The 27,343-nt window shown below is 43.5% G+C and overlaps 1 protein-coding gene across 1 annotated transcript in view; it reads left to right on the forward strand.

The window, feature by feature from the left end:
* Window positions 1–27,343, forward strand: part of ttc29 (tetratricopeptide repeat domain 29) — a 283,106-nt gene that overhangs the window by 74,268 nt on the left and 181,495 nt on the right. The window contains exon 4 of the mRNA XM_033021387.1: window positions 12,822–13,034. Within this exon, the coding sequence (XP_032877278.1) occupies window positions 12,822–13,034 (213 nt within the window). The remainder of the gene's footprint in view (window positions 1–12,821; window positions 13,035–27,343) is intronic.

The raw sequence follows: 27,343 nt of genomic DNA on the forward strand, positions 1-27,343 counted from the left end.
GACTGGACCATTACTTGGAGTCTACGACCTCTGGTTTCAGTCATGCAAGTCAGGAGGAATATCATGCAGTCAAGAGTTAAAAGAATTGTGTTCAGTTCAATTAAATTACTTTTTCCCCTCTGAACACCCATACCTTTCAATCTTTCACCGTTTATTAAATATTCTACTTAATACTCTACCTTTCTCTTTTTGCGGATTCCGGAAGTGGCGGCGCTGTTAACAGCTGCGGCTCGCCTGCAGTCCGTCTGTCTACTTTTTTCTGTTGTTTTTTTTGTCTTGTTTTGGTTAAGTTTTAGTTTGTTGGGTTGTGTTAGGGGGGGGGGGTGAAACATGTTCTCTGTCTCTTCCTTCGGGGGAATGCAACTTTTTCGTGTCGTATCCCCCTTCTCTGCCTCCGTCTGCGCTGAGGCCTAATGGCGGAGCTGGCGGCCTCCAGCCTGCAACTAACCCCGAGGCTCCGGAGGCAGAGCCAGCCAGGACTCACCAACGAGAGGCTGGCCGTCTTCGGGGCTGAGGCAGCGGTGGCCCGACTTGCTGGTGCGGCATTCTGGCTTTCGGCGGCGGCCTGGAGCTGATGCAGCGGGGCTCGGAGCGGAGACTGCGGGACCCGGAGCTGGGGCAGCGGCTTGGAGCTGGGGCGGCGGCCCGGAGCGGAGACTGCGGGACCCGGAGCTGGGGCAGCGGCCTGGAGCTGGGGCGGCGGCCCGGAGCGGAGACTGCGGGACCCGGAGCTGGGGCAGCGGCCTGGAGCTGGGGCGGCGGCCCGGAGCTGGGGCAGCGGCCCGGAGCGGAGACTGCGGGACCCGGAGCTGGGGCAGCGGCCTGGAGCTGGGGCGGCGGCCCGGAGCGGAGACTGCGGGACCCGGAGCTGGGGCGGCGTTCCGGCTTTCGGCGGCGGCGACATCACCATGGAGGTCCGCTGGACTGGAGGGCGGCATCTCCGGCCTGGATCGATCGCCTCAGCGCAGAGGGAGAACAAGGAGGGAAGAGACGGAGTCTAAGACTTTGCCTCCATCACAGTGAGGATGTGCTTGGTGAACTCACTGTGGTGGATGTTTAATTTGTGTTTATTGTATGTTTTGTTTTTAATGGTTCTGTGTATGACTGCAGGCAACATAATTTCGTTCAGACCGAAAGGTCTGAATGACAATAAAGGAATCTAATTCTAATCTAATTCTAATTCTATATTTCAGCTTCATACCTATATCTTCCTCACAACTTGGATGAAATTCAGCATGTCTCCAGTGACTGACAATACTTATATAGATGCATCATAGAAAGCATATTGCCGGGTTGCATCACAGCTTGGTTTGGGAACAGCTCTGCCTGAGACCACAAGAAATTGCAGAGATTTGTAGATGTAGCCCAGTCCATGATACAAACCAGATTTCCCACCATTTATTCCATCTACACTTCACACTGCCACAGAAAAGCAGCTAACACAATCAACGACTTGTCCCACAGGTCAATTCTTCTCTCTGCTTCTGTCCGGCAAAAGATGCAGAAGCTTGAAAGTACGCATCACCAGACTCAGGAACAGCCTCTTTCCCTCGATTAACCAGATTATGAACGGTCCTTCCATAAGCCAGGGTACTGTTTGATGCACCTCTACCCCATTGAGGATATTGGACACCTCCACCTTTCGCCACCTCCAACGTGACCCCACCACTCGCCACATCTTCCCATCTCCCCCCATATCTGCCTTCCGCAAAGACCGCTCCCTCCATAACTCCCTTGTCAATTCTTCCCTTCCCTCTCGTACCACCCCCTCCCCGGGCACTTTCCCTTGCAACCGCAAGAGATGCAACACTTTTACCTCCCTTTACCTCCCCCCTCGACTCCGTTCAAGGACCCAAGCAGTCGTTCCAGGTGCGACAGAGGTTTACCTGCATCTCCTCCAACCTCATCTATTGCATCCGCTGCTCTAGATGTCAGCAGATCTATATCGGTGAGACCAAGCGGAGGTTGGGCGATCGTTTCGCTGAACACCTCCGCTCGATCCGCAATAACCAAGCTGACCTCCCGGTGGCTCAGCACTTCAACTCCCCCTCCCACTCCGTCTCCGACCTCTCTGTCCTGGGTCTCCTCCATGGCCACAGCGAGCAACACCGGAAATTGGAGGAACAGCACCTCATATTCCGCTTGGGGAGTCTGCATCCTGGGGGCATGAACATCGAATTCTCCCAATTTTGTTAGTCCTTGCTGTCTCCTCCCGTTCCTCAGTCCCCCTGCTGTCTCCTCCCATCCCCCAGCCTTCTGGCTCCTCCTCCTATTTCCTTTCTTGTCCCCGCCCCCCACCCCCCCCCACCCCCGATCAGTCTGAAGAAGGGTTTCGGCCCGAAACGTTGCCTATTTCCTTCGCTCCATATATGCTGCTGCACCCGCTAAGTATTTCATTGAACCTTGACTACACGTGGCAATAGGAACCTATACCTAAAAAACACCTAAACCTAATACATTTTGGCCGTTATCAACATTTTTATTTTATATTAACCAGTCCCAACAGTAATTCCTATAGCGTCGACTCTTAATGGCCTTCCATCCTAAAAGTGGCCTATTTACTCCTGTTCTCTATTTTCATTCTGATAGCCAATCCTCGGGTCACAGCACTATCTTATTCCCAATCCCAGATGTTCTAATTTCTTGTGAAACCCTTTACTCAGAATGTTCAAATGCATCACATCCACTGGTTCCTCCAATTTTTGCTGGTTACTATCTCTAAAATCTCCAATGGATCTGACAAATATGATTTTATAAATTACGATGATTCTGCACAATCCTTTTATTATTTTCTAATCTATAAAAATGATCATATTATCTGAAGACTTTGATGGAAGACGCATGTGTAGAGGCAAAATAGGAGCTTACCAGATGCATGGAGGACAGAGATGTGTGGTGCGTCTGTCATCGTCCCCGTCGGAAACCAGCACCACTGTGTCGCTAATGTTTTCAACGAATTAATAATAATAAATAATAATAATATTATAACCTCACTTCCATAACGTCTCCTTAACTACCAGATTATTAATGCCATTATCATTTGGGTTTCTATATTTTCTGCACCTTCTTCAACACTGCTTGCTTGTTGCCACAGGATTTTAGTTTGTGGTATTCTGAAAAATGATGGCAGCTGTCTATGAGATTTCCTAAAATACAGTATAAATGTTGTAGTCCCTGATGAATCCATATTGAAGGTGAGTATTTCAAAGGTTTTGCAAAGTGATCTTCCTGAAGCAGTTTTTAGAAAGATTGGGAATCAAATCCTCTTTAATAAGGCCATACAGTATTTGCTCTATTTTGATAAAATATTGTGATGAAAATTTACTGGCTGCAGTCGCGATGGATCAGGTGACATATTGCAGCCTGATTAGCTAAATCATTCTGAGTCATTCCTCTGTAAATATGTAGATTCAAGTCAATGAGGTAACAGTAGCATAGAAAACAGGAGCATGAATAGGCAATTTGGCCCTGCAGACTTGCTCTATCATTCAATAGATCATGGCTGTTCATCCACTTCTGTACTGTTGTCCCACCTTCTCTCTGTATCCATTTATCCCATTCGCATTAAATAATAAATATATGTTCTTAAATATATGTAAAGACTTAGCTTTTGTTGCCTTCTGTGGTAAATAATCTGAAAACCTCTGGCTGATCATGGTTCTAAAGGCATATCCCATATCCTGAGGATGAGACTCCTGGTTCTGGACTTTCCAGGCATTAGAAACACCCTCGCTGTATCCACTCCTCAAGTCCTGTTAGAATTGCTTTGCTTTATTTAAGATCTTGTTTAATTCTTCTACACTTACAAATGTTGGCTGACAGCTATTGTTTTTACTAATTGGAGTGCTGTGGCAATGATTCTGTTCTGGAAACACAAAGCAAAGGCAATGATCAGTGATCTAGAGATCAAAATTCAAATCCCATCCATGTCGACTGGGAAAATTAAATTCAGTTAGTCAATTGAATAAAAATCTATTAAAAACAGTATCAGTAATGGTGCCCATGAAACTCGCTGTAAAACCTTTTTTAGGGAAGGAACTCAGCTATCTTCCGCAGTCTACAGAGTTATGAGTCTGGGCCCATAATAATAAAATGGTTGGCACTTAAATGCTGTTTGACATGCATAACAAGCCACTCAATTATCATTGCTATAGTAGTTGCTGGTCACACCAGCATCTCATGGGTATTAAATACTAGTTTTGCTAGCAATACACATTCCCGATGAATGAATTACTAAAATAAATTCTGATGGCTTGAACAGTAGTGGCATCAGTGCCATGTCAAATCTAGATTTATGCCAAAAGTGGACCAAGTAAAATAATTTTATTAAGGATTAGAAAACAATAGGATGCTCTCTCTACCTTCGATTTAAACCAGCATCTGCAGTTCTTTAGGGAGAAGAAATGGGCCCATTCCTTCTCTCCAGAGATGCTGCCTCACCCGCTGAGTTACTCCAGCATTTTGTGTCTACCTTCGATTTAAACCAGCATCTGCAGTTCTTTCTTACACATCTGCAGTTCTTTCTTACACATCTGCAGTTCTTTCTTACACATGCTCTCTCATACCATTTTCAAACCATGGGTCTGTGTTCTACCTCTCCTTTTACCTTTATGATATTTCCACCCTCTTGCATTGCTCAATCATTTGTGGTTGTTTGAAGCTGGAAGTTGCCATGCTGTGTCAATGGTAAGAGCTAACAGTCCTAGCATGTTTTAACCTGGACACCGAAATTCCCATCTCATGTAATACGCTGGAGAGGAATCCCTGTATTTGCAATGAGTCTTCGCAACCTAGTGGAATCTCAATGGATTTCTCGAGCCATCAAACAATCCTTAGAAAATTTACTTTTAGCTATATATTATCTGTGGATATCAGGATGTTATTATTATAAAGTCAAATTCTAAAATTATCAGATGTGGCCAGATGTGGAGTTTTGTTCAGATCACTAAATCTGATCTGATTGGATAGCATGCAAAACAAAGCTTTTCACTGTACCTTGGTAAACATGACAATAATAAACCTAAACCTAAAAAAACAAAACCTAATACACTATGGCCTTTATCAAAATTGTTAATTATATATTAACTAGCCCCAACACTAATTCCTGTAGCATCCGATTTATAATGATCTTCCATCCCAAAAGTGGCCTAAATCTTTATCCTTGTCCTCTATTTTCATTCTGATAACCAATCCTCAGGTCAAATCCTAATATTATCAGATGTGTCCAAGTGTGATGTTTTGTTCTGGTCACAAGATAACAATCGGCAGCAGAGAACCCAATATTGTTACTTCACTATTGGGCACCAATTTTGATCAGATTCCAATTGATACACAAATAAATCAGAGACTTTTTTGAGTTGCTACAGGTCGAATTTGCCTTGGAATCTTCCATTCAACTACCGTAACTGCAGATAATATTTATTTAGTGTTTCTGCCAAATCTTTGCTTTGCCGGAAATTATGAAAATAAACACGACCTAATGCTCACTACTGAACCAGTACTTTTCCCAATAATCTGACAAACTACACCAGAATCTGCAACCAAAATCAGTTGTGCACTTGATGTTTCAGGTTGTGCATGTTTTCTCCACTGCCAGTAAAACATAAAGCTTTTGGAGACATTATATAATCTTCATGCATTCCCTCCACTTCAACACATCTTCTGTCCCAAAACAGAATAAAGTTTGGTTTTGCTGGTTTTCACTTTCACTCACCAGCCTCCTCATCCAGTACATCATCTTTCATCACATCTCCCAGCTCAAACAGGATCCCATCACCAGCCATATCAGTTGAACGAAGGGCGGCATGGTGGCATAGCGGTAAAGTTGCTGCCTTATAGGGCCAGAGACCCAGATTTGATCCTGACTACGGGTGCTGTCTGTACAAAGTTTGTACGTTCTCCCTATGACCTGCGTGGGTTTACTCCAGATGCTTCCCACACTCCAAGGTTAATTGGCTTGGTAACATTGTAATTTATCCCTAGTGTGTGTAGGATAGTGATAATGTGGGGGATCGCTGATCAGCGTGGACTCGGTTGGCTGAAGGGCATGTTTCTGCGCTGTATTTCTAAACTAATCTATGAGATCCACTCTCTGGTGAATCCAAATCTGCAGCTTTCAGGTCAAATGAACGTGAGCTGCATATCAAATCTATATATGACCTCATGAAGTCATGAAGAATGTCACAAGGGAATTCTGGACCAAGCTAGAGTCCCAGAAGAGCCACACGGCCAACCATCAATTGTGCCAAAACCTGCATGTTATGAGCAATAAAGTGAAGTCGAGTAGAACCACTGGTAACACCATGTTTCTAGTTCATGATCTCAATGCATTCTCAGCTCGCTTCGAGCAGAAGATGGGTGAAATAACGTTCTCTGCCCAGAAGGCCTTGGGTGGACCTGTATCCACGGTCCCTGTAGCAGATGTCAAATTGACCTTCCTGAGAGTAAACCCATGGAAAGCAACTAGCCCAAGTGAAGTCTCCAGTGGCATCCTCAGGACCTGCACGGATTAGCCCTATAATCCTGTAGGACTATAGGGGGTTTATTTGTCCATTTTCCACCATGAGCCAGAGCCTAAACAGCTTTTCTAGGTGAAATAGAGATTCACATGCATCTCCACCAACCTCATCTATTGCATTTTGTGCTTGCTATGTGACCTCCTCTACACTTGCGAGATCCCTCGTAGATGAGGCAACAGTTTTGCAGATAATAATAATAATAATAATAATGGATGGGATTTATATAGCGCCTTTCTAATACTCAAGGCGCTTTACATCGCATTATTCATTCACTCCTCAGTCACACTCGGTGGTGGTAAGCTACTTCTGTAGCCACAGCTGCCCTGGGGCAGACTGACGGAAGCATGGCTGCCATTCTGCGCCTACGGCCCCTCCGACCACCACCAATCACTCACACACACACACATTCACACACAGGCAAAGGTGGGTGAAGTGTCTTGCCCAAGGACACAATGACAGTACACACTCCAAGCAGGATTCGAACCGGCCACCTTCAGGTTGCCAGCCGAACACTTAGCCCATTGTGCCATCCCAGATACCTGCCCTCTGTCCACAAGGGCCATCCTGAGATTCCAGTTGCACATCATTTAATTGGCACTTCTTGTTCCCACGGTAATGTTTCTGTCCTTGGCCTTCTCTACTGTCAGGGTGAGGCCGAACACAAACTAGAACAACACCTGATATTCCGTAGGAATCTTGCAGCCCAATGGCATAAGCATTAAATTTTCCAATTTCAGATTACCAACCCTATGTTCCTTCCTCATTCTCACCAGGGCTCCTAGCGTCTCCCTCTCGTTGTTCACCTTTTCCATTCCTCCCCACCTCATTACCTAAACTCATCACCTTTCTCCGCATGGTTCAATTTGCCCCTCTCCCTCATACCTATCTACTTGGGTTTAGCTCCATTGGTTTATCTTCCTTTCCTCTTCCGTACTACCTGGTTCTTTCCAACCCCCTCCTTCTCATTTTTATATACTGGCTATCTTCCCTCTGCACCCTCAGTCCTCATCTAGGGTCTTGACTCGAAATGTTGAGCATCCCTTTGCTTCCACAGGTGTTGCTAAACCCACTGAGTTCTTCCAGCATTTCTTGTTATGCAATCTTCACTCAATGAGAAACTAGGAGCACATTGTTTATCTTAATCTTTAGAAATATTGCGTGAAAACCGGACCTTCGGGCCACCAGGTCCATGCCGAACACTATTTCTACCCTACACACTAGGGACAATTTACACAGGCCAATTAACCTCCAAACTTGCATGTCTTTGGGATGTGGGATGAAATTGGAGTACCCAGAGAAAACCCATGCAGTCACAGGGAGAACGTGTAAACTCCATAAAACAGTATCGTAGTCAGGATCGAACAAAGGTCTCTGGCGATATAAGGCAACAACACTACTGCTGCGCCACTGTTATCGGTGTTCTGTCAGCGCTGGTGTGTATCGCTTAGATTATCATAGCAAGACCACAATTGCATTTAGTATTATTGGGCATTAGTGTTTTATTAAGCCCACGTATAATGCATCGTGCTTGAAACCCAATTTCTGGCAAAGATACTTCCTTTCAGTATGTGAAGTAAAATTGTGTAGATATCAGAAATGATACTACGATTAAAGGATCTGAATTGTCATGTTAATGTCTTGCACACAGCAACTGCCGGCCTCAGTTTTGAATGGCTAGCGGTATAGTAACTGATTCTGTGGTGCTCTCTTCACTGATCATAACCTTTTTATTCAAGTCAATTTGGGATGCTTATTGTAATTAGGTATGTTGCAAAACGCACCTGAAGCATCGCTGAAAATCTGTCCCAGCCCGTGTGCGCGATTTTGGCGCCGTTTAGAGGGGGGCGGGTTTAAAACGCGATTTTCCCTAGGCTGTTCAAATCGAGGTTTTTCAGCCTAGTTAATTATTAACTAAAAATCGCTGGAAGATTCCCTCGCTTGAGCTATTATTAGTTTTAAGGGCTTTATTTAATTGTTATAGTAGATTCCACTATCACTAATTTTATATGGGATTACAGAACACATAGAATTCAACTAAAGCATTTGTGCAAATCTAAAGAAGTTGGGGGTTTATCATTACCTAACTTTATGTATTAATACTGGGCAGTGCATATTAAGAACATAATGTACTGGCTGGATAGTTCCACTCAGCAGTTGGAGTGGATAAGAATGGAGAAAGAGGAGTGCTATCCGCACGATATAGGAACGATCCTGCTCTCATCGATAAAATTGAATAGTATAATATATAAGAAGAACCCAATTATTCACAATATAATAAGAATTTGGAAACAAATAAAAGTATCCTTGAAATTAAATAATTTATCAGTACTAACCCCACTGTTGAACAACCCCGCATTCAAACCTTCTCTCATCGACAACACATATCAACAATGGGATAGACTGGGGATTAGGAAAGTAGGGGATATGTATGAATTGGGCAAACTGTTATCATTTCAAAAATTTAAATTTAAATTGAAGGATAATCAATATTTTAAATATATACAGGTATGTGACTTTATGAAGAAATATACACATAGATTTCAAACTATATTTTTAGACCCTTTAGAAGAAGCAATGAATATTAAGGCTGATTCACAAAAATTAATATCATACTTTTATAATAATATATTAAATAGAGAATCACCCTCAACAGAAGCACTATGGGAAGATTGGGAACATGAGCTAATGATAAAGATCTCGAAGGATGGATGGGAAAAGTATTTGATGAATACACATAACTGTTCTATTAATGCAAGACATAATTTAATTCAATTCAAATTGTTACATAGACTATATTATTCAAAAACGAGGTTGAATAAATTTTATCAAAACGTCTCTCCCAGATGCGATAAATGTTTGTTTCAAAACGCTAATATAACACATTCATTTGTAGGATGTACAAAGTTGAATAAATTTTGGAGTAATATATTTGATATATTTACAAAGCTCTTCAAGTCAAGAATAGAACCCAAAATGGAATGGATTATATTTGGAATAATAGGAGAAGATACCAATTTAAATAAAGACCAAAATGTTTTTTTTAATAATGGGTTAATAATTGGAAAGAAATTGATACTTAAATTTTGGAAAAATACAACCATACCAACTGTTAAAATGTGGATTAGGAATATGATGGACATAGCACGCCTTGAAGAAATGAGACTCCGACTAATAGATAAATATGACCAATTCTTAAGGAGTTGGTCTCCTTTCATCGACTTTTTGGAATCATGTGATGCAGCGGTACCATAAGGATTGCTGATTTCAGTTCATGACGTGGATAGATCTACATCTCCGAATACAGATTTGAAAAATTCTCTTTTAAGGGGCTTTCTCTTCTATTTCTACTTTCCACTTTTTCTTTTTTATTTTTATTTTTATTTTTTATATACACACTTCACGTTTTTCTACTCTCTACCATCTATTCTTCTACTTTTTCCCCTTTCTATTGTTTTCTTTTTCTTGTCTTGCTTACTTCCTTCTCATAACATAAAACTAGAGGTTGTACATAGAATGGATTATGGTATGACATAGTTGGCACCTAAAATTAGGTTCCACTGTACTGTTTTGTACTGTATTAACTTCTAATAAAATAAACAAATTAAAAAAAAAAATAAAAAAAAAATTAACCTCTAAACCCCCGACCGCCGACAACGGGCCAGATCTCATACTGGGGAAAACGGAAGATAGGCTGTTTATTTTTACATTAAAAAGGGCTTCTTAAGATCCCTTTATACAAAGTTTAATGTTGCGAGTAGCTAATTTGGGCCACATTATATCCCGCAGTATTTTTCTGGGCATTTGAGGGCACAAATCTACCGCAATGTGAACGTTCTAAACCAGCGCGTTCACAGGATCCCACTAGAAAGCTGATTTAAATGGACTTTAATTTACAGCAATTAAACACTAAATTCCTTCCATTTGGTCTATAAATTAATATAAATGAGATTTTAAAATCATATTTTATTGTGAATTATTTGTGAATATTATTTGGACACAGGCTATTTAAAAATATTAATCATTTATTAAGAAATGGATAGATGTTTAGATCTAGTAATTAAAGTGTGAAATTAGCTACAATTAGGTAACTAACTAATTATATGCTTTAATTTCAGGTCATCCAAGTAAGATTATTTTATATTTGTTTCAGAATGCTTCAATCTATGATAACTGAAAATTTCATTCAGTTCTCTTATTTTTTAAGAAAGTTATAGGCTTTTGACTGTCCACGATCACAGCTTTTTTGTTATGTCCATAGAAAATCAATAGGGAACAAGATGCTAATTTCCGAGTATGAAAATGGCCATAACTTTTTAAATACTTGAGATATGAAAGTGAATTAGGTGTCAAATTAAACTTATTTGTATGCTTTATCTGATGGGATAAATTGCAGACTTGATTTTTTTAATCTCAAAATTTTGTAATAGCTATTGTAATCACTAGCTATTTGATCAGCCTGCATTTCACAATTGCTAAGGCCATTCATGTCAAGTAAATCAATCAGTCTGGACAATCAAATGATATGTACTCACATGGAAGAACTCCGAATCTCACCTCCTACATTTCTCTTCCCTCCATGTCAGTCTTTTTTGCTGCTGTATGTTGGCTGCTATTTGGAGAGTTTTGTAGGTGCTGATGTGCATCCGTGAGATGATCATAGCGACAGCACAATTGCAGTGGGCATTATTGGGCATTAATGTTATATTAAGCACATATGCATAATGCACCAAATGCTTGAAACCAAATTTCCGGCATAGATACTTCCTTTCAGTATGTGAAAGTAAATTGAATAGTGGTGCTCAGAAACTGGAGTTTGTTATGATTTTGGTGCACTAAGTGGCTGCTATATGTAATGCTGGTACCCAGTTGAGTGACCTCTAAAGAAATTAAGGAAACTGCTGAAAAATCCAGTTTAAAATATTGGCATCATCCTGTATCATTAGCAGGACACTTTCGCTACGCATTTCTCAAAGACAGCTGCTTATCATTGCTGCACCTACCAGTTAGAAGACAGTTATTCCTTAAAGAGCACAAATTGACATGGCAGCCACAGTAAATGCAGCATAAATAGCTATTATGGAGGTGAAGAAAAAGTAGGTAGGGAAGACATGGTACTCTATAAATGTGAAAATTACCACTGCACCATGTTCTCCAGAGATTCTGCCTGACCTGCTGAAACCTCCAGAACTTTGCACTCCTTTGTGTAGTAACCAGCATCTGCATTTCCTCATTTCTCCATCATAATTTTTAGGTTCTGGTATTTTATAATTTATCTCATCTCACTTCAGCCAAGTGTAGAAACTAAGAGAGCACTGTATTGTCAGAGGTTCCAATTTTGTACTAAAGGCTAAATTAAAACTCTTTTCAGTTTGGATATATTAGAGATCATTTAACGATATCTGAAGAAGTCAAATGAAGTTCCAATTAATTCCAATTCACAAAACAGATTATGGTTATTTTATTTCATTGCTTTTTGTTGAATATTGCTATGCCAGGTTTAGCTACCATCTTGTTCCCCTATCAAATATGTATATATTTTTTATAATAAATGAGTGCATCTCCCAACCCCACGGGGAACCCCGAGGCCTCAAGCTTCCCTGCTTCAATGGATATCACCGATCCATTACATGCCCTTTGCCCTTTGTTGAAATTGAGACTTATAGTTCGGTCTTTCAGCACTAATTGTTGCAATTACAGTCAGTATTTGTAAGTTCAGTGGTACAATACCTTCATGAATTCAGGTCTTAGTGAAAAGATTAAATGTCATTCTAGCATCAAATGTGTTTAATATTACTTTAATTTAACCTCAGTAAAATGAGATAAAAGAGCAGTAAATGGTTAGTCAAGGATTGGTATTTAACTACAAAGCAATTTAATTTTCCTCTTATGTGTTCCCCTTCCACCAATTAAACTTTGCATAAAATTTTCACAAAAAAGAAAAAAAATTAACATAAAGTTACACAGTGCAAAGTAAAGACTAGATGAACTTGCTGATCGTTTATTCTACATCAGTTATGCTTATTCCACATATTCAATAGCACATTATTTTGGTAAAACGTTCACAATAAGAAAGTGCCCATGAAGACCATATTTTAAACAGTTTAATGTGTTGTTAAAAGTTTAAACTTAATTCTTCAAAACATAGCATACATTTATGAGGCTCAAGTATTTTATCTGAGCCTTTATTTTCTGATTGTATTTTAAGAACCAAATTACCTGGGATTGTCAGAAATCAAACCTGTTTGAAAGCTAGAATTTGTCATTGTGTTGAGTTACTGTTTATCAATTACTTGTGTGTTGCAGGAGAGCTGGATAAAGCTGCTGAGTATTATGAGATATTCCATCAACTCACTGTAGGAAAGACATGGCAGGATGAAAATTGCTGCCTCCACTTTGCACATGCATGTACGAACCTCTGGAGGATTTACACATCACTGGCAGACGAAAAGCTTGAAAGTGCACAAGACAAAGAGGCGAGGGAATTTCTCAGAAAAGCTTATGACATAGCCAAGGAAGGTGAGTGCAAAGTAACATTTTCAGTTCCTGTGTTTTATATGGTAAACCTCTCACTGGGCAGGAAACCACAGTAAATAGAACAAGGTGATTACAAAAATATTAAAAATAGACAGAAAATGCATACATAATATGAGAAATTGAATCAGCTGGGTTTTTGAGGTGTTTATTTGTTCTTGAATGCTTAATTTTCACTAAATTCATTCCTGTAGGTTTCCCTGTAAAATAAACTGTGATTTAAAACTAGAAAAAATATCTTACAGACATTTAGAGGTTAATGAAAATTCCCTACATATTTGTTATTTGTCCAAAATAACAAATGTATTTTGATATATTTGTTCCAAGAATATCTTTTTAGATATTAAAAATATCTAATGAGATAGTTTGGGACATTTTCCAAAACACGTAACAAAGAGACATCCTTTATTATTATTACCTGAAGCAGCAGTAGACCACTTGCATTTGTGAATAGAGAGTCCACTATGTGCTTCATTTCTGCTCAGTCAGTGATTTGTCATAGTCCATTCTAGACAATAGTCCCCAGAAATAATTTATGACATTATAATTTGTGGCTATTTTAAATACTGCCACCACTACCAGTTGTATGATTTCTGAGTTCCAGTACCTCTTGACATTTTCCTGCTCAATCCAAACTTCTAGCCTCCATTAATCTTCCGCTCTGACCACCAATCATGTTATAAACCTACCCAGCAATTCACCTCTGACCAAGGATTGTGATCTCCCTCAACTCCAAATGAATTTCTACTGAGGCCAATTCACTCTACGCCATGCCAGGTCCTAATCATGATCCCTTCATCCTGACCTGATCTAACCCCTATCCCCAAAGCAATAAATCATTTACTGGCAGGCTGCAACATTAACTGTATCCCATCTTGCAGTGCTTATCTCCATTGCCTCTCATAACATGCTGATTTTGTTTACATTAGTGAGGACCTTCAACATTTTCTTTCTCTTTAATTATTTAATGATGTCATGAACAATTAGTCATTTACTTACTTACTTAAGGGCCTGTCCCACTTACGTGTCCTTGGCACACAAATTACGCGACCTCGTGGTCGCGTTGAGGCGCACGGGTATCGTATGGCCGTGTGGGGCCGGTCCCACTGAGAAGCGCGGAGGGGTATGTAGTTGTGCCGAAATTTTTGTAGCGAACAAAATCTTCGCGCGGCAACGGCCTGTCGCGTAACTGACGGCCAAAGTGGGACAGGCCCAAGACCCTGGCGCGACGCAACGTCTCACCTCCAGCAGAAGCAGAAGCAGGCAAACGATCGCCAAACTCAGCCTGGAGCTCAAGGCCGTTGCGGTCCGGATCCGCCCCCACTTCTATTCCCAGAGCGGGACCAAGAAAACTGAAGATGGACACAAAATGCAGGAGTAATTCAGCGGGACCGGCAGCATCTCTGGAGAGAAGCAATGGGTGACGTTTCGGGTCAAGACCCTTCTTTCAGACTGAAGAAGGGTCTCGACCCGAAACATCATCCATTCCTTCTCTCCAGAGATGCTGCTGGTCTCGCTGAGTTACAACGGCATTTTGCGTCCATCTTCAAATGACGTCACGCACTCCAGACGGCTGTGCGGGCGCATGAAATCGCGAGCGACCTTCGCGGGACCATCGCGCCTCAACGCGACCAAGGACACGTAAGTGGGACAGGGGAATTTATTTACTGCCTATTATGCCTCCTGGCATGCAAGGCAGGAACAAGGGTCCTCCACTCCTGTCTGTTCTGGGCTAGCTCCTGGACACTGTGTGTGGAGAAGTATGTGCGACTGGGGAAATATAGTTTTTACAGAAACCTGGCTAAGGGAAGGACAGGACTGGCAGCTTAATGTTCCAGGCTACTGTGCTCCAGGCAAGATAGAGTAGAGGGTAAAAGAGGAGGGGGAGTTGGTTTACTGATTCAGGAGAACGTCGCAGCAGTAGTCCAAGATGACTTTACTGATGGTTCACCCAGTGAAAATATATGGATGCAGCTGAGTAATGAAATCCACCCGCGGGAGCGTCCCACAGTCACTGACCGCAGTCGGAGGGAGGGGGGGGGATCACCCTGGTGTGGAGGTTGGGGTCTGATGGCAATGCATCGCGGTCAGTGACTGTGGGATGCTACCACGGGTGGAGACAGAGGAGAGAGAGGAGGGGGAGAGAAGGGGAGAGAGAGAGGGGGAGGGAGAGAAGGGAGGGAGAGAGAAGGGAGGGAGAGAGAAGGGAGAGAGAGAAGGGAGGGAGAGAGAAGGGAGGGAGAGAGAAGGGAGAGAGAGGAGGAGATAAAGAAGAGGGGAGAGAGGAGAGAGAGAAGGGAGAGAGAGAAGGGGGAGAGAGAGAAGGGAGGGAGGGAGAGGGGGGAGAGAGGAGGAGAAGAGAGGGAGAGGGAGAGAGAGAGAGAGAAGGGGGGGGAGAAAGGGGGAGAGAGGGAGAGAGAGAGAGGAGGAAGAGGGGAGAGAGATAGAGAGAGAGAGAGAGAGGGAAGAGGGGAGAGAGAAGGGGGAGATGGGAGCGTGGGGTTCATTTTCCCACACAAGTCACAGGTGACTGAGCAATCTGAACCCAAGCACCAAGTTGAAAGCGGCGTGTGCATCGCTCGGGACAGCCCCCACTCTCCCATGGCCACCGTCCGCGGGCTGTGAGTCGGGTGGAGCGGAGGTTTGGGACAATGTTCATGCCTTCACAGTGATGTGATGGACGTGGGGGTCTGGACCAATAGCTGACAAGTCTCGCCCCCTGGCAACGTCAAATCCATTATTGGACTTTACTGTTGAGCGGCAGTCGGTCCTTTGGCCTGTAGGCGCCGCCGCCTTTCTGGGTAGGTCGCGTTTCGACAGAGTGGCCATTCGGTAAGTTTGCTTTAAGGCGACGCAGCTTTTCGGTTCCTTGGGTTTTAGGCGTCCCGCCCTTTCGGTTAGTTTGCATATAGGCGTCCCATCCTTTCGGTTAGTAGGCGTTTCGTCTTAGACTCTTTCAGATTATTGTCGTTTCGGCCTCGTTTCCATTCCGTTCTTTGGCTTCGACTTCTTTGCTTCGGCATCTCGGCCGTCGGCGCCACGTTCACACACGGGGGATTTTAACTTTCTCAATATAGATCGGGACTGCCATATTGTCAAGGACTTAGACAGGTTGAATTTGTCAAATGTGTTTTGAAGAGAAGGGCAGTGGAGGAATACCACCCAGCCAACCAGCATTGGGTGCGCCTGTATGGTTAATGTGGATGTAAGATCGGCCTTGCTGAGAGTGAATTGATGGAAAACAACTGGATCGGATAAAATCCTTGGCTGTGTCCTTGGGACTTGTGTGTATCAGCTGCCAGAGATATTCACAGACATCTTTAACCTCTTACTAGTGCATTCTGGAGTCCCCACCTGTTTCAAGCAGACCTCTATCATCCCGGTGCTAAAGGAAAATAAAGCCCCTTTCCCACCTAGGAGACCTAAACAGCAACCTCTGGTGACCTTGCCCACCACCCAAGGTTTCCATGAGGTCACCGGAGGTTTTGGTCACTCTCCCTAATGGTCGAAAGTGGTTTCCGCGTGGTCGAGGCTTCATCTAGGTTGCTGCTATTTTTTCATCATCATTAAAAACCGGCCTCGACTAAAAATAGGTTGCCGTTTTAAAAATCGATTATTTTTTTGATGCAGGTCTAGTCGAAGCCGGTTTTCTTCATAGTCGAGGAAGGTTTTCAACATATGCGTGGGAGGTGGTAGGAGATTGCAGGTCACCTCAACATTAATTTTTTTTTGGGTGGCTGGCAAGTTCACCAGAGCTGTTTAGGTCTCCTAAGTGGGACAGGGGCTTAAGATAGCGGGCCTTAATGACTACCCTCCAATGGCTCTGACATCCACTATCATGAAGTGCTTCGAGAGACTGGTGATGGCGCACATTAACTTCAGTCTCCCAGCCAGCCTTGATCGACTACCAGTTTTCATACCGCAGCCAACAGGTCTACAGCAGCTGCCCTGGTCATAAACTCATCCCATCCCTGGAACACCTAGATAACCATGACTCCACCTAGATATTCATCGACTATAGCTCCACCTTCAACACCATAATCGCATCCAAACTCTTCTCCAAATCATTTGACAGAGGAATCAGCACCTGGATAAATGTGAGGTTATCCACTTTGGTGGCAAAAACAGGAAAGTATTATCTGAATGGTGGCCGATTAGGAAAAGGGAAGATGCAACGAGACCTGGGTGTCATGGTACACCAGTCATTGAAAGTGGGCATGCAGGTGCAGCAGGCAGTGAAGAAAGCGAATGGTATGTTAGCATTCATAGCAAAAGGATTGGAGTATAGGAGCAGGGAGGTTCTACTGCAGTTGTACAGGGTCTTGGTGAGACCACACCTGGAGTATTGCGTACAGTTTTGGTCTCCTAATCTGAGGAAGGACATTCTTGCCATAGAGGGAGTACAGAGAAGGTTCACCAGACTGATTCCTGGGATGTCAGGACTTTCATATGAAGAAAGACTGGATAGACTCGGCTTGTACTCGCTAGAATTTAGAAGATTGAGGGGGGATCTTATAGAAACTTACAAAATTCTTAAGGGGTTGGACAGGCTAGATGCAGGAAGATTGTTCCCGATGTTGGGGAAGTCCAGAACAAGGGATCACAATTTAAGGATAAAGGGGAAATCTTTTAGGACTGAGATGAGAAAAACATTTTCTACACAGAGAGTGGTGAATCTCTGGAATTCTCTGCCGCAGAATGTAGTTGCGGCCAGTTCATTGGCTATATTTAAGAGGGAGTTAGATGTGGCCCTTGTGGCTAAAGGGATCAGGGGGTATGGAGAGAAGGCAGGTACAGGATACTGAGTTGGATGATCAGCCATGATCATATTGAATGGCGGTGCAGGCTCGAAGGGCCGAATGGCCTACTCCTGCACCTATTTTCTATGTTTCTATGTTACCTCTGCCACTGGATCTTCGACATTCCGATCCACAGGCCACAATCTGTGACAACACCCCCTCCACAATAATTCTCAGTGCCGGAGCCCCGCAAAGATGCTTCCTCATTCCCCTACTATATTCTTAATACAATCATGATCAATCACAAATTCAGCACTAACTTCTTCTACAAGTCTGCAGATTACATTGTTATGGTGGGCCAAATCACGAACAATTATGAGACAGAATACAAGGAGATAGAAAACCTAGTGACATGGTTCAGGACAGCAAGACAAAGTAGCTAGATGTCGACTTTAGGAAGACTGGTGGAGTACATGCCCCAATCAGTATAATTGGTGCCATAGTGGAAATGATTGAGAGCCTCCACGGCCTTCCAGCGCTGACTCCAGCCCAGGGAACAGGCTCACAAAGTCCAAGTTCTGCCACCTAGTGGGGAAAACGGATTAGGCGCGCTGGACTGAAAGTAAGGCTAAAACAATGGGGATTTTAAGACTCCCCCCTCCTACCTAGCATACTACTGGCTAATATGCAATCCAAAATAAGCTGGATGAATTTAAAGCTAGAATGATTCACCTTAAAGAAGTTAGAGACTGCTATGTGCTCTTTCAGAGACATGGCTCAACCCTGAATATCTGATAGTGAAGTGCCGTCCTTACCACCTGTCGAGGGAATTCACCTCAGCTATCCTGACATCAGCCTCCCCCCCTCTCCCACGCAGACATCAAGCTTGCTGTGAACGAACTGTACTCCACTATCAATAACCTCGAGACAAAACACTCCGAAGCTCTGGTCGTTGTAGCCGGAGACTTCAATCAAACCAACCTCAGAGGCGTACGACCAAAGTATTACTAGCATGTCTCTTGTCCCTCCAGGAGCCAGAACATCCTCGATCACTGCTATACATTAATAAAAAAATGCCTACCGCTCTATCCCTCAACCACATTTCTGGAAATCTGATCACCAATCTGTACTTCTGCTCCCTGCCTACAAACAAAATTTGGAGCAGCAGGATCTGGTACAAAGAGTTGTGAAATGCCAGTCAACAGACAAATTACATCTTATGCGACTGCTTTGAGTCAGTGGACTGGTCCGTATTCAGGGATTCCACAGCTAATCTGAATGAGTACGCTGGCAAGTGCGTGCAAGACTGTGTGCCAATGAAGTCGATCCGAATGTTCCCAACTGGAAACTATGGATGAACCATGGGGTACATTCACAGGCTAAGTTTAGGTCCGCTGCATACAAGTCAAACGATCCCGAGCAGAACAAGATGGCCCACTATGATCATCGTAAAGCCATTAAGGATGCCACGAGACAATACCGGGACAAACCTAAGTCCCAGTATAATCATTCAGACACAAGGAGAATGTGACACAGTCTGAATAAGATAACTGGCTGCAAAGCAAGGTCAGGAAACAGAATTGGTGATCGTGCCACCCTACCCGATGAACTGAATGCTTTTTATGCTCGCTTCGATCAGAAGGCGAACAGAACGGTGACACCTGGCCCTTCAGACTCAAGTGTGCCTCTCCCAAGGGTGAGTGTTGCAGAAGTTAGATTGGCCTTCCTTAGGTTCATCTCAAGAAAAGCAACTGGCCCAGACGGAGTTCCTGGCTGCGTCCTGAGTAGCTGCGTGGACCAGCTAGCGGGAGCATTCACGAACATCTCTAATTCCTTCTCCATTCTGAGGCACCCACCTGCTTCAAGAAGACAACCATCATCCCGGTGCCGAAGAAAAGTAAGACCTCCTGCCTAAACGATTACCGTCCAGTGGTCTTGACATCCACCACCATGAAATGTTTTGAGAGGCTAGTTATGGAATGCATTAATTTCAGTCTACCCAGTAGGCTTGGCCCACTGCAGATTGCCTACTGCCACAACAGGTCCATGGATAATGGCATATCCCTGGCCCTGGGACATCGGGATAAGAGAGACAACTACGTCAGACTCCTATTCATAGACTACAGATCTGCCTTTAATACCACTCATCTCTACAACTGGATCCTCCACTTACTGACCAACGGACCCCAATCAGTGAGGATAGGGGACAAATCATCCTCTACGATAACCCACAACACACAAAGCAACCTCCCTTCGATTGACTCATTTTATACCTCACACTGCTTCGGCAAGGCCAGCAGCATAACTAAGGATGAGTCGCACCCTGGCCAATCTCTTTACTGCCCTCTACCCCCAGGCAAAAAGTATAGAAGTGTGAAAAAGCACACCTCTAGATTCAGGGACAGTTTCTTCCCAGCTATTATCAGGCAACTGAATCATCCTACCACAACCAGAGAGCATTCCTGAACTACTATCTACCCCATTGTTGTCAGACCTTACTGGCTTTACCTCACACTAAACGTTATTCCCTTATCATGTATCTATACACTGTAAATGGCTCGATTGTAATCATGTCTTTCCGCTGATTGGTTAGCACGCAACAAAAAGCTTTTCACTGTTCCTCGGTACACATGACAAGAAAATAAACTAATCTGAACGTTCTGTCACGCATTATTCACACTTTTTTCTAAGTTGAAGCAGTAATGCCTTTGTGATGTGCATGGCCTTTAGGAGTTGGTTCCCAAGGTACAGCGAACACTGAAACCTGCAAATAAGCTGAACTACATGGACTTGGTTTTGTCTTTTTGTACTTATTGTTTGTGTGTTGTTTTTATGTGTGTGTATGTATGTACACATGCTGAACTTTTTATAATATTGTTTACGGAGTACTATGTTTACATATTCTGTTGTGCTGCTGCAAGTAAGAATTTCATTGTTCTATCTGGGATATATGACAATAAAACACTCTTGACTCTTGACTGCCTTTTACTCAGGACTGTATTCCTCTACATCCCAGCCTACCAAACCCCCCCAACTTGCTTGTCGCAGAAAGATGAATGACAACCTCCACCACTGCTTGATAACTTTTGGCTTGGCAATTAGTGAGTTACTCTTCCAGTACTGTCATGTTCATTCCGCAAAGGGTTATAGCATAACTGCATGTTAGCAGTTCAGATTAACCGGCAAGTAATTGGGAAGGCTAATGGAATGTTGTCCTTTTTTGAACAAAGATTTGACAACAAAAGTAAAGGTGTAGTGTGCCTTGAGAACTACAGTCCAGTGTCACTGACATTCACCATCATGTGGTGCTTTGAGAGGCAACCATGACACACATCAAGGCCAGCCTCAAAGACAGCCTTGATCCACTGCAGTTTTGTTTACTGTCATAACAGGTCCATGGCAGACACTATCACTCTGGCCCTGCGCTCATTCCTGGAACATCTGGAAAGAAGGACACCTACATCTGTCCTATTTATTGACTTTAGTTCTGTCTTCGATGTCATAATACAAACCTGACTCATCTCCAAATTCCTGGACTTAGGAGTGAACACCACCCCCATGTCACTGGATCCCCGATTTCCTGACCCATAGACCACAAACAATAAGGATAACACATCCTCCATAATAATTCTCACCACTGCTGCCCCACAAGGGTGTGTTGTCAGCCCCTAATTGGACTCCCCATAAAATCATGTCTGTGTGCCCGAATTCTGCTCTAGCTCCATTTACAAGTTTGCAGACGACACCACCGTAATAGCCTGGATCTTGAACAACCATGAGACAGTGCAGGAATGAGATAGAGGGCTTAGTAACGGTCTCAAAACTACAACCATAGCCTGAATGTCAGCAAGGTGAAGGAGCTAGTTATTGACTTCAGGAAACAACGTTAGGTACACATCCCAGTCAGCATCAATGGTGCTGGTGAAGATGGTTGAGAGCTTCAAGTTTCTAGACATAAATATTATTAGCAATTTGTCCTGGACCAACCACACTGAAGCTACAGCAAGACATCACACCAATGCCTCTCCTTTTTCAGAAAATTAAGGAAATTCAGCATTTATCCAACAGTTCTTGCCAATTTCTGTGTATGGACTATAGAAAGCATCCTATCGTGTGCATCACAGCTTTCTTTGGCAACTGCTATGCCCAAGATTGCAAGAAATTGAAGGGAGCTTTGGATGTAGCCAAATCCTTCACCTGCACAATCATTCCCACATCGTCTCCATCCACACAACGTAATTTTGTGGTGCTAGATGGGCAGATTTTCCAGACAATTGAATATTATTCCTATTAATGCCGCACCATGCTTTTATTTCACTAATTTTAAATGCTGCACATTATTATAACAAATTATCCAGTGAACCTAATAAGATTAAAGAGAGAGAGATAGACACAAAATGCTGGAGTAACTCAGCAGGACAGGCTGCATCTCTGGAGAGAAGGAATGGGAGACGTTTCTGGTCGAGACCCTTCTTCAGACTGATTCAGACCATTCCTTCTCTCCAGAGAAGCTGCCTGTCCCACTGAGTTACTCCAGCATTTTGTGTCTATCTTCGATTTAAACTAGCATCTGCAGTTCTTTCCTACACAAGTTTAAAGAGAGCTTGGGAACCAGGTTCTGGTCAGTATAAAGGGAGCACTGAATCAGAGCTCCGATGAGATAAGAAATAAATGCGTCCTCTTGAGTTGAAAGGGTGAGCACAAACTTAAGTCCTCTTGAATTGAAAGGGAGCATGGGCACAGGGCTCTTGGTAAATTGAGGGAGCACAGTGAATTGAAAGGGAACATGGGAATCTGGATCGCAGAGTGTTGAAAGGGAGCATCAGAAAGGGCCCCAGTTAGTTGTAAGGGAAAACAGGAATCAGAAGCCTTGTGAGTTGAAATCAAACATGGGAATCACGACCCTGGAAGGTTGAAAGGGAGCGCAGGTATTAAGGCCCCAGTGAGTTGAAAGAGAGAGCCAGAACCCGGGCAACAGTGAAATGAAAAGATGCACTGGAATTGGGTCCATGTGAGGTGAAAGGGAACACAGGAACCTGAACCCCAGTGAATTAAAAGAGAGCGCCCTTTCCAGTTGAAAGGAATCACAGGAACCAGGGTCCTGGTGAGTTGCAAAAAGCACGGGTAGCAAGACTTTGGTGAGGTGAAAGGAAGCGAGCCAGATGATGAGCCATCAGCATTTCTAAATAGTTGGAAAGAAATTCCCAAGACTTAATATATATCAAGTTGCATGATAAGAAACCTAATAATAAATAGAAATTATGGAATGTATACAGTTTAAGGATAAGAGGGAAGTCTTTTAGGACTGAGATGAGAAAATCATTTTTTTACACTGAGAATCTGTGGAATTCTCTGCCACAGAAGGTAGTTGAGGCCAGTTCATTGGTTATATTTAAGAGGGAGTTAGATGTGGCCCTTGTGGCTAAAGGGATCAGGGGATATGGAGAGAAGGCAGGGATGGGATACTGAGTTGGATGATCAGCCATGATCATATTGAATGGCGGTGTAGGCTCGAAGAGCCGAATGGCCTACTCCTGCAACTATTTTCTATGTTTCTATAGGCCATAATTCAGATAGTAACATTTCATTCTGAAATGTTTAAATCTATATGATTTTTTGAAAATGTTGCAGAAAATATATATGAAAGCATGTGAAAAGAGTATAACGTGTTATTTCTTGAAACGTAACTGAATCAAGGCAATAACAATTACATTAATACTGTCTGAAAACTGGACATTAAATTTATCTGAAAGCAATTAGCCTCCAAATGATACCTGCATAAATATAATTACAGCACTTGTCCAGAGGAAGACAATGGTCAGGCAGAAAATCAGATAATGGTTTGACCACTTAAAACAGAGTTCCATTTAGAAGTTAGCTTTTTTTGCTGTTTCATCTGATGCAGTAAATAGAAGAAAATCAGACTGAAAATTAGTTGAATCCTCTTCCATTATATATCCATATTTCCTTCTCAGTGGAGGTAAAGTTGGAGAGGGTGACGTGCATAGGAACAATGAAAGGTGTGGCATTGTCTCTGTTTAACATTAGTGTTATCCCAGTATCTACACATCTTACAATGGGAGAATTGTACTATTTGCAAAAGGGTTGGCAAAAGGATTATAGAGAGTACTGTTGAGGGCAGTTATTCAGAGCAGGGATCATGGTAGCGGGGCATTTTATTTTACAAAGTCAATATACTTACATTTTGCCATATTATACTTCATCTGGCAACTTCTTTCCCATTCACTTAACCTACCTATATTCCCTTGCAGACTTTTTAATTGCCTCTTTCCGTTGTAGCCTCTTGTCGGCGAGACCAAGTGTATACTTGGCGACCACTTTGACGAACACTTATGCTTGACCTGTCAAGGCCTGTGGAATCTCTCGGTTACTAACCATTTTAATTCCCCTTTCCATTCCCATGCTGACCTTTCTGTCCTAGGCCTCCTCCATTGCCAGTGTGAGGCCACACCCAAACTGGAGGAACAGCACATATTCTGCTTGGGTAGTTTCCAGTCCAGTGTTATGAACATTGAATTGTGATGAAGTGCTTCAAGGGGTTGGTTATGATGCAAATCAACTAATGCCTTGGTAATAATCTGGACCCATTTCAATTCGCCTATTAGTACAATACATTGAGAGCAGATGCGATCTCACCTGCACTCTTAAGGTCAGCTTGTAGCACTCACTTCTTATCTCCCAGTCAACCCAGGCAAGAATTAACAAAGCAGAGACAGCGTGATTATACTGCAGCTCGTTCTATTCAAGAATGTAACAACTGTGGTGGGGGGGCACTTAAGAAAGAGAAGTACCCTATTAAGAGAGAGAAGTACCCTGCCTTTGGTCAAGTTTGCCATGGGTGTAAAAGGCGAAACCATTTCTGGAGATGTTGCAGATCCCGACCTAACAGAGAGCAGACAAAGCAGCCAATAAATTTGCTGCAGGCTGAGCCACTGTCAGATTTGTCCGATAGCAGCATGGACGTGAGGCCAAAGGTCGATGGAATCGTTCTGCAGGCACATTCTATTATCACACAAAATGTGCAGAATAGTGAGCCAATGGCTACCGTAACAGTAAACAATAAAGTGATCGAGATGAAAATCGACACAAGCGAAATGCAATGTTCTGTCTCGGGAACAGTTCAATTGTCTGATGAACGCAGGGCTAATTAAACCCACCAGTGTTACTCTTCTCGCATATGGGGGAAGCGAGGTCAATATGGTCGGTATTGTGAAGCTGCAGTGCTCCTTAGGGGAACAACCATACAGGTTGTAATTCTATGTCGTCGACTGCAATGTTATTCAATTTTTAGGCTATGATGTCTGCAAAGATATGGGATTGGTTACCTTCAGCAAGGCTGTGCATCAACTAACTCCAGTTCCGGATTCTACACAGCGTATTCTGATGGATTACCACCATCTTTTCACTGAAGAACTTGGCAAGCTACCAATAACCTACTCTATGTCTTTAGACCCGGAGGTGCGGCCTGTGGTTCGTCCTGCTCAGCGTGTACCTATTGTCATGAGAGACAGGGTCGAAGCCGAACTGGACAGGATTATGGCATTGGGAGTTATCAAGACTGTGTCAGAACCCACGGACTGGATGTCCTTGATGGTGACTGCTACAAATAAGAATTAACAGGAGATTCGTATATGTATTAATCCAAGGGACCTGAACACCGCGCTCAAAAGACCCCATCACCCCATGCGTACCGTGGAGGATGTAGCTGCCCACAGGGGTAAACCAACGGTATTGTCTGTATTAGACACCAAGAGCTCCTTCTGGCTGATTCCCCTAGATCATGCATCATCTATACATACCACCTGCAGCACCGCTTTCGGCCGCTACAGATTTTTGCGCATGCCGTTTGGCATCAGTTCAGCCAGTGAGGTATTTCAGTACTCCATGGAGCAACTGTTTGACGGATACTCTTGTGCTATCATTGTGGACAATATCATTGTTAGTGGCAAAGGCATGGAGCAACATGATGCCAACTTGAAGAAGGTACTCGAGCGTGCCAGGGAAGTGAACTTAAAACTGAATCCCCAAAAATGTTGGTTCCGTGTTAACCAGGTGAGCTAAGTGTGCATATTTTCACAGCTGATGGTCCCAAGGCGGATCTTTCATAGACTGTGGCTGTTAGCGAAATGTCCACACCCACTGATGTTGCAGGCCTGCAGAGATTTCTGGGCATGGTTAATTACCTCCGAAAATTCATTCCTAACTTCAGCAAGATCTCGGCTCCCTTGCTGCAGCTAACTCACAAGGACACTGCCTGGACATGGCACGAACATCAGCAACATGCTTTTGACACATCAGATGTCATGCCCACCTACCCTGGCTTATTACGATGTCAATAAATCTGTTACTTTGACCTGTGATGCATCCCAGTACGGCCTCAGTGCAGCATGTCTGCAGGAAGAGCAGCCTGTTGTTTATGCCTCCAGGACGATGACGGGCATGGAGATGAGGTATGCTCAGATCGAGAAGGAAATACTATTCAACTATTGCACTTTTGGCAAGGCTGTTACCGTAGAGACCGACCACCAGCCTTTGGTTACCATTTTAAACAAGCCTATACATTCTGCTCCGGCGTAGCTGCAAAGAATGATGCTGCAGCTCCAGAAATATGATCTCTCTCTCACAAGCAGGATAAACACATGTATCTGGCTGACACCTTATCTCATGTTCCCAGGAGGTCGAGCGCCCAGCACACATCAGAAATAGACACGTTTGACGTCATGGCAATTGATTTCACTCATCCTTCACATCTGGATACTTTGGTGGTTCCCACGGCAGAAGATGCCACACCTTGGTCATCAATCACGGATGGCCTGGCAATCAGCACTTGCTTCCATCTGCTGTTCAGCCTTACTTTTCTGTCCAAGACGAACTGGCCATTGAAGGTGGGGTTATCAAAAAGGGCCGTAAGGCAGTGATCCCGGCTTCACTCCAACAGAAGTACTTTGACGCTGTACACGGAGGTCATCCTCGTTCTGAAGCTATGGGTCAACGAGCAAAGAGCATGTTTTTCTGGCCTGCCATGTCAGATTATATACGCCAGAGGGTGCAGTCCTGCACTGTGTGCAACAGCATGGCTCCACATAAACAGAAAGAGCCCCTTTTGCAGCACCTGGTTCCTGACTTGCCGTGGTCCATGGTAGCTACTGACCTTTTTGACTGGCGTGGCAACCAATACTTGGTCCTGGTTGACTCTTACTCCGGGTGGTTTGAGATCGATCTGCTTCCCACAGCTTCCGCTGCGACGGTCGTCAAGAAACTTGCGAGGCATTTTTCGGTCCAATGGGTACCTCAAATCCTCATGTCTGACAATGGTAGCCAATTCGCAAGTCAGTGTTTCAAGGACTTTGCAAATGAATGGGATTTTAGGCACATCACTAACAGTCCGGAGTACCCCCAGTCGAACGGGCTGGTTGAGTGAGCTGTCCGCAGTGCAAAGGAGCTCATGGAGAAGTCCAGCAGGGCAGGGTCTGATGCATTTTTGTATTTTCTCAATTTCCGCCACATTCCACGTGATCCCACACTCGGTTCGCC

This window comes from Amblyraja radiata, chromosome 1 (assembly GCF_010909765.2).
Source record: "Amblyraja radiata isolate CabotCenter1 chromosome 1, sAmbRad1.1.pri, whole genome shotgun sequence".
NCBI lineage: Eukaryota > Metazoa > Chordata > Chondrichthyes > Rajiformes > Rajidae > Amblyraja > Amblyraja radiata.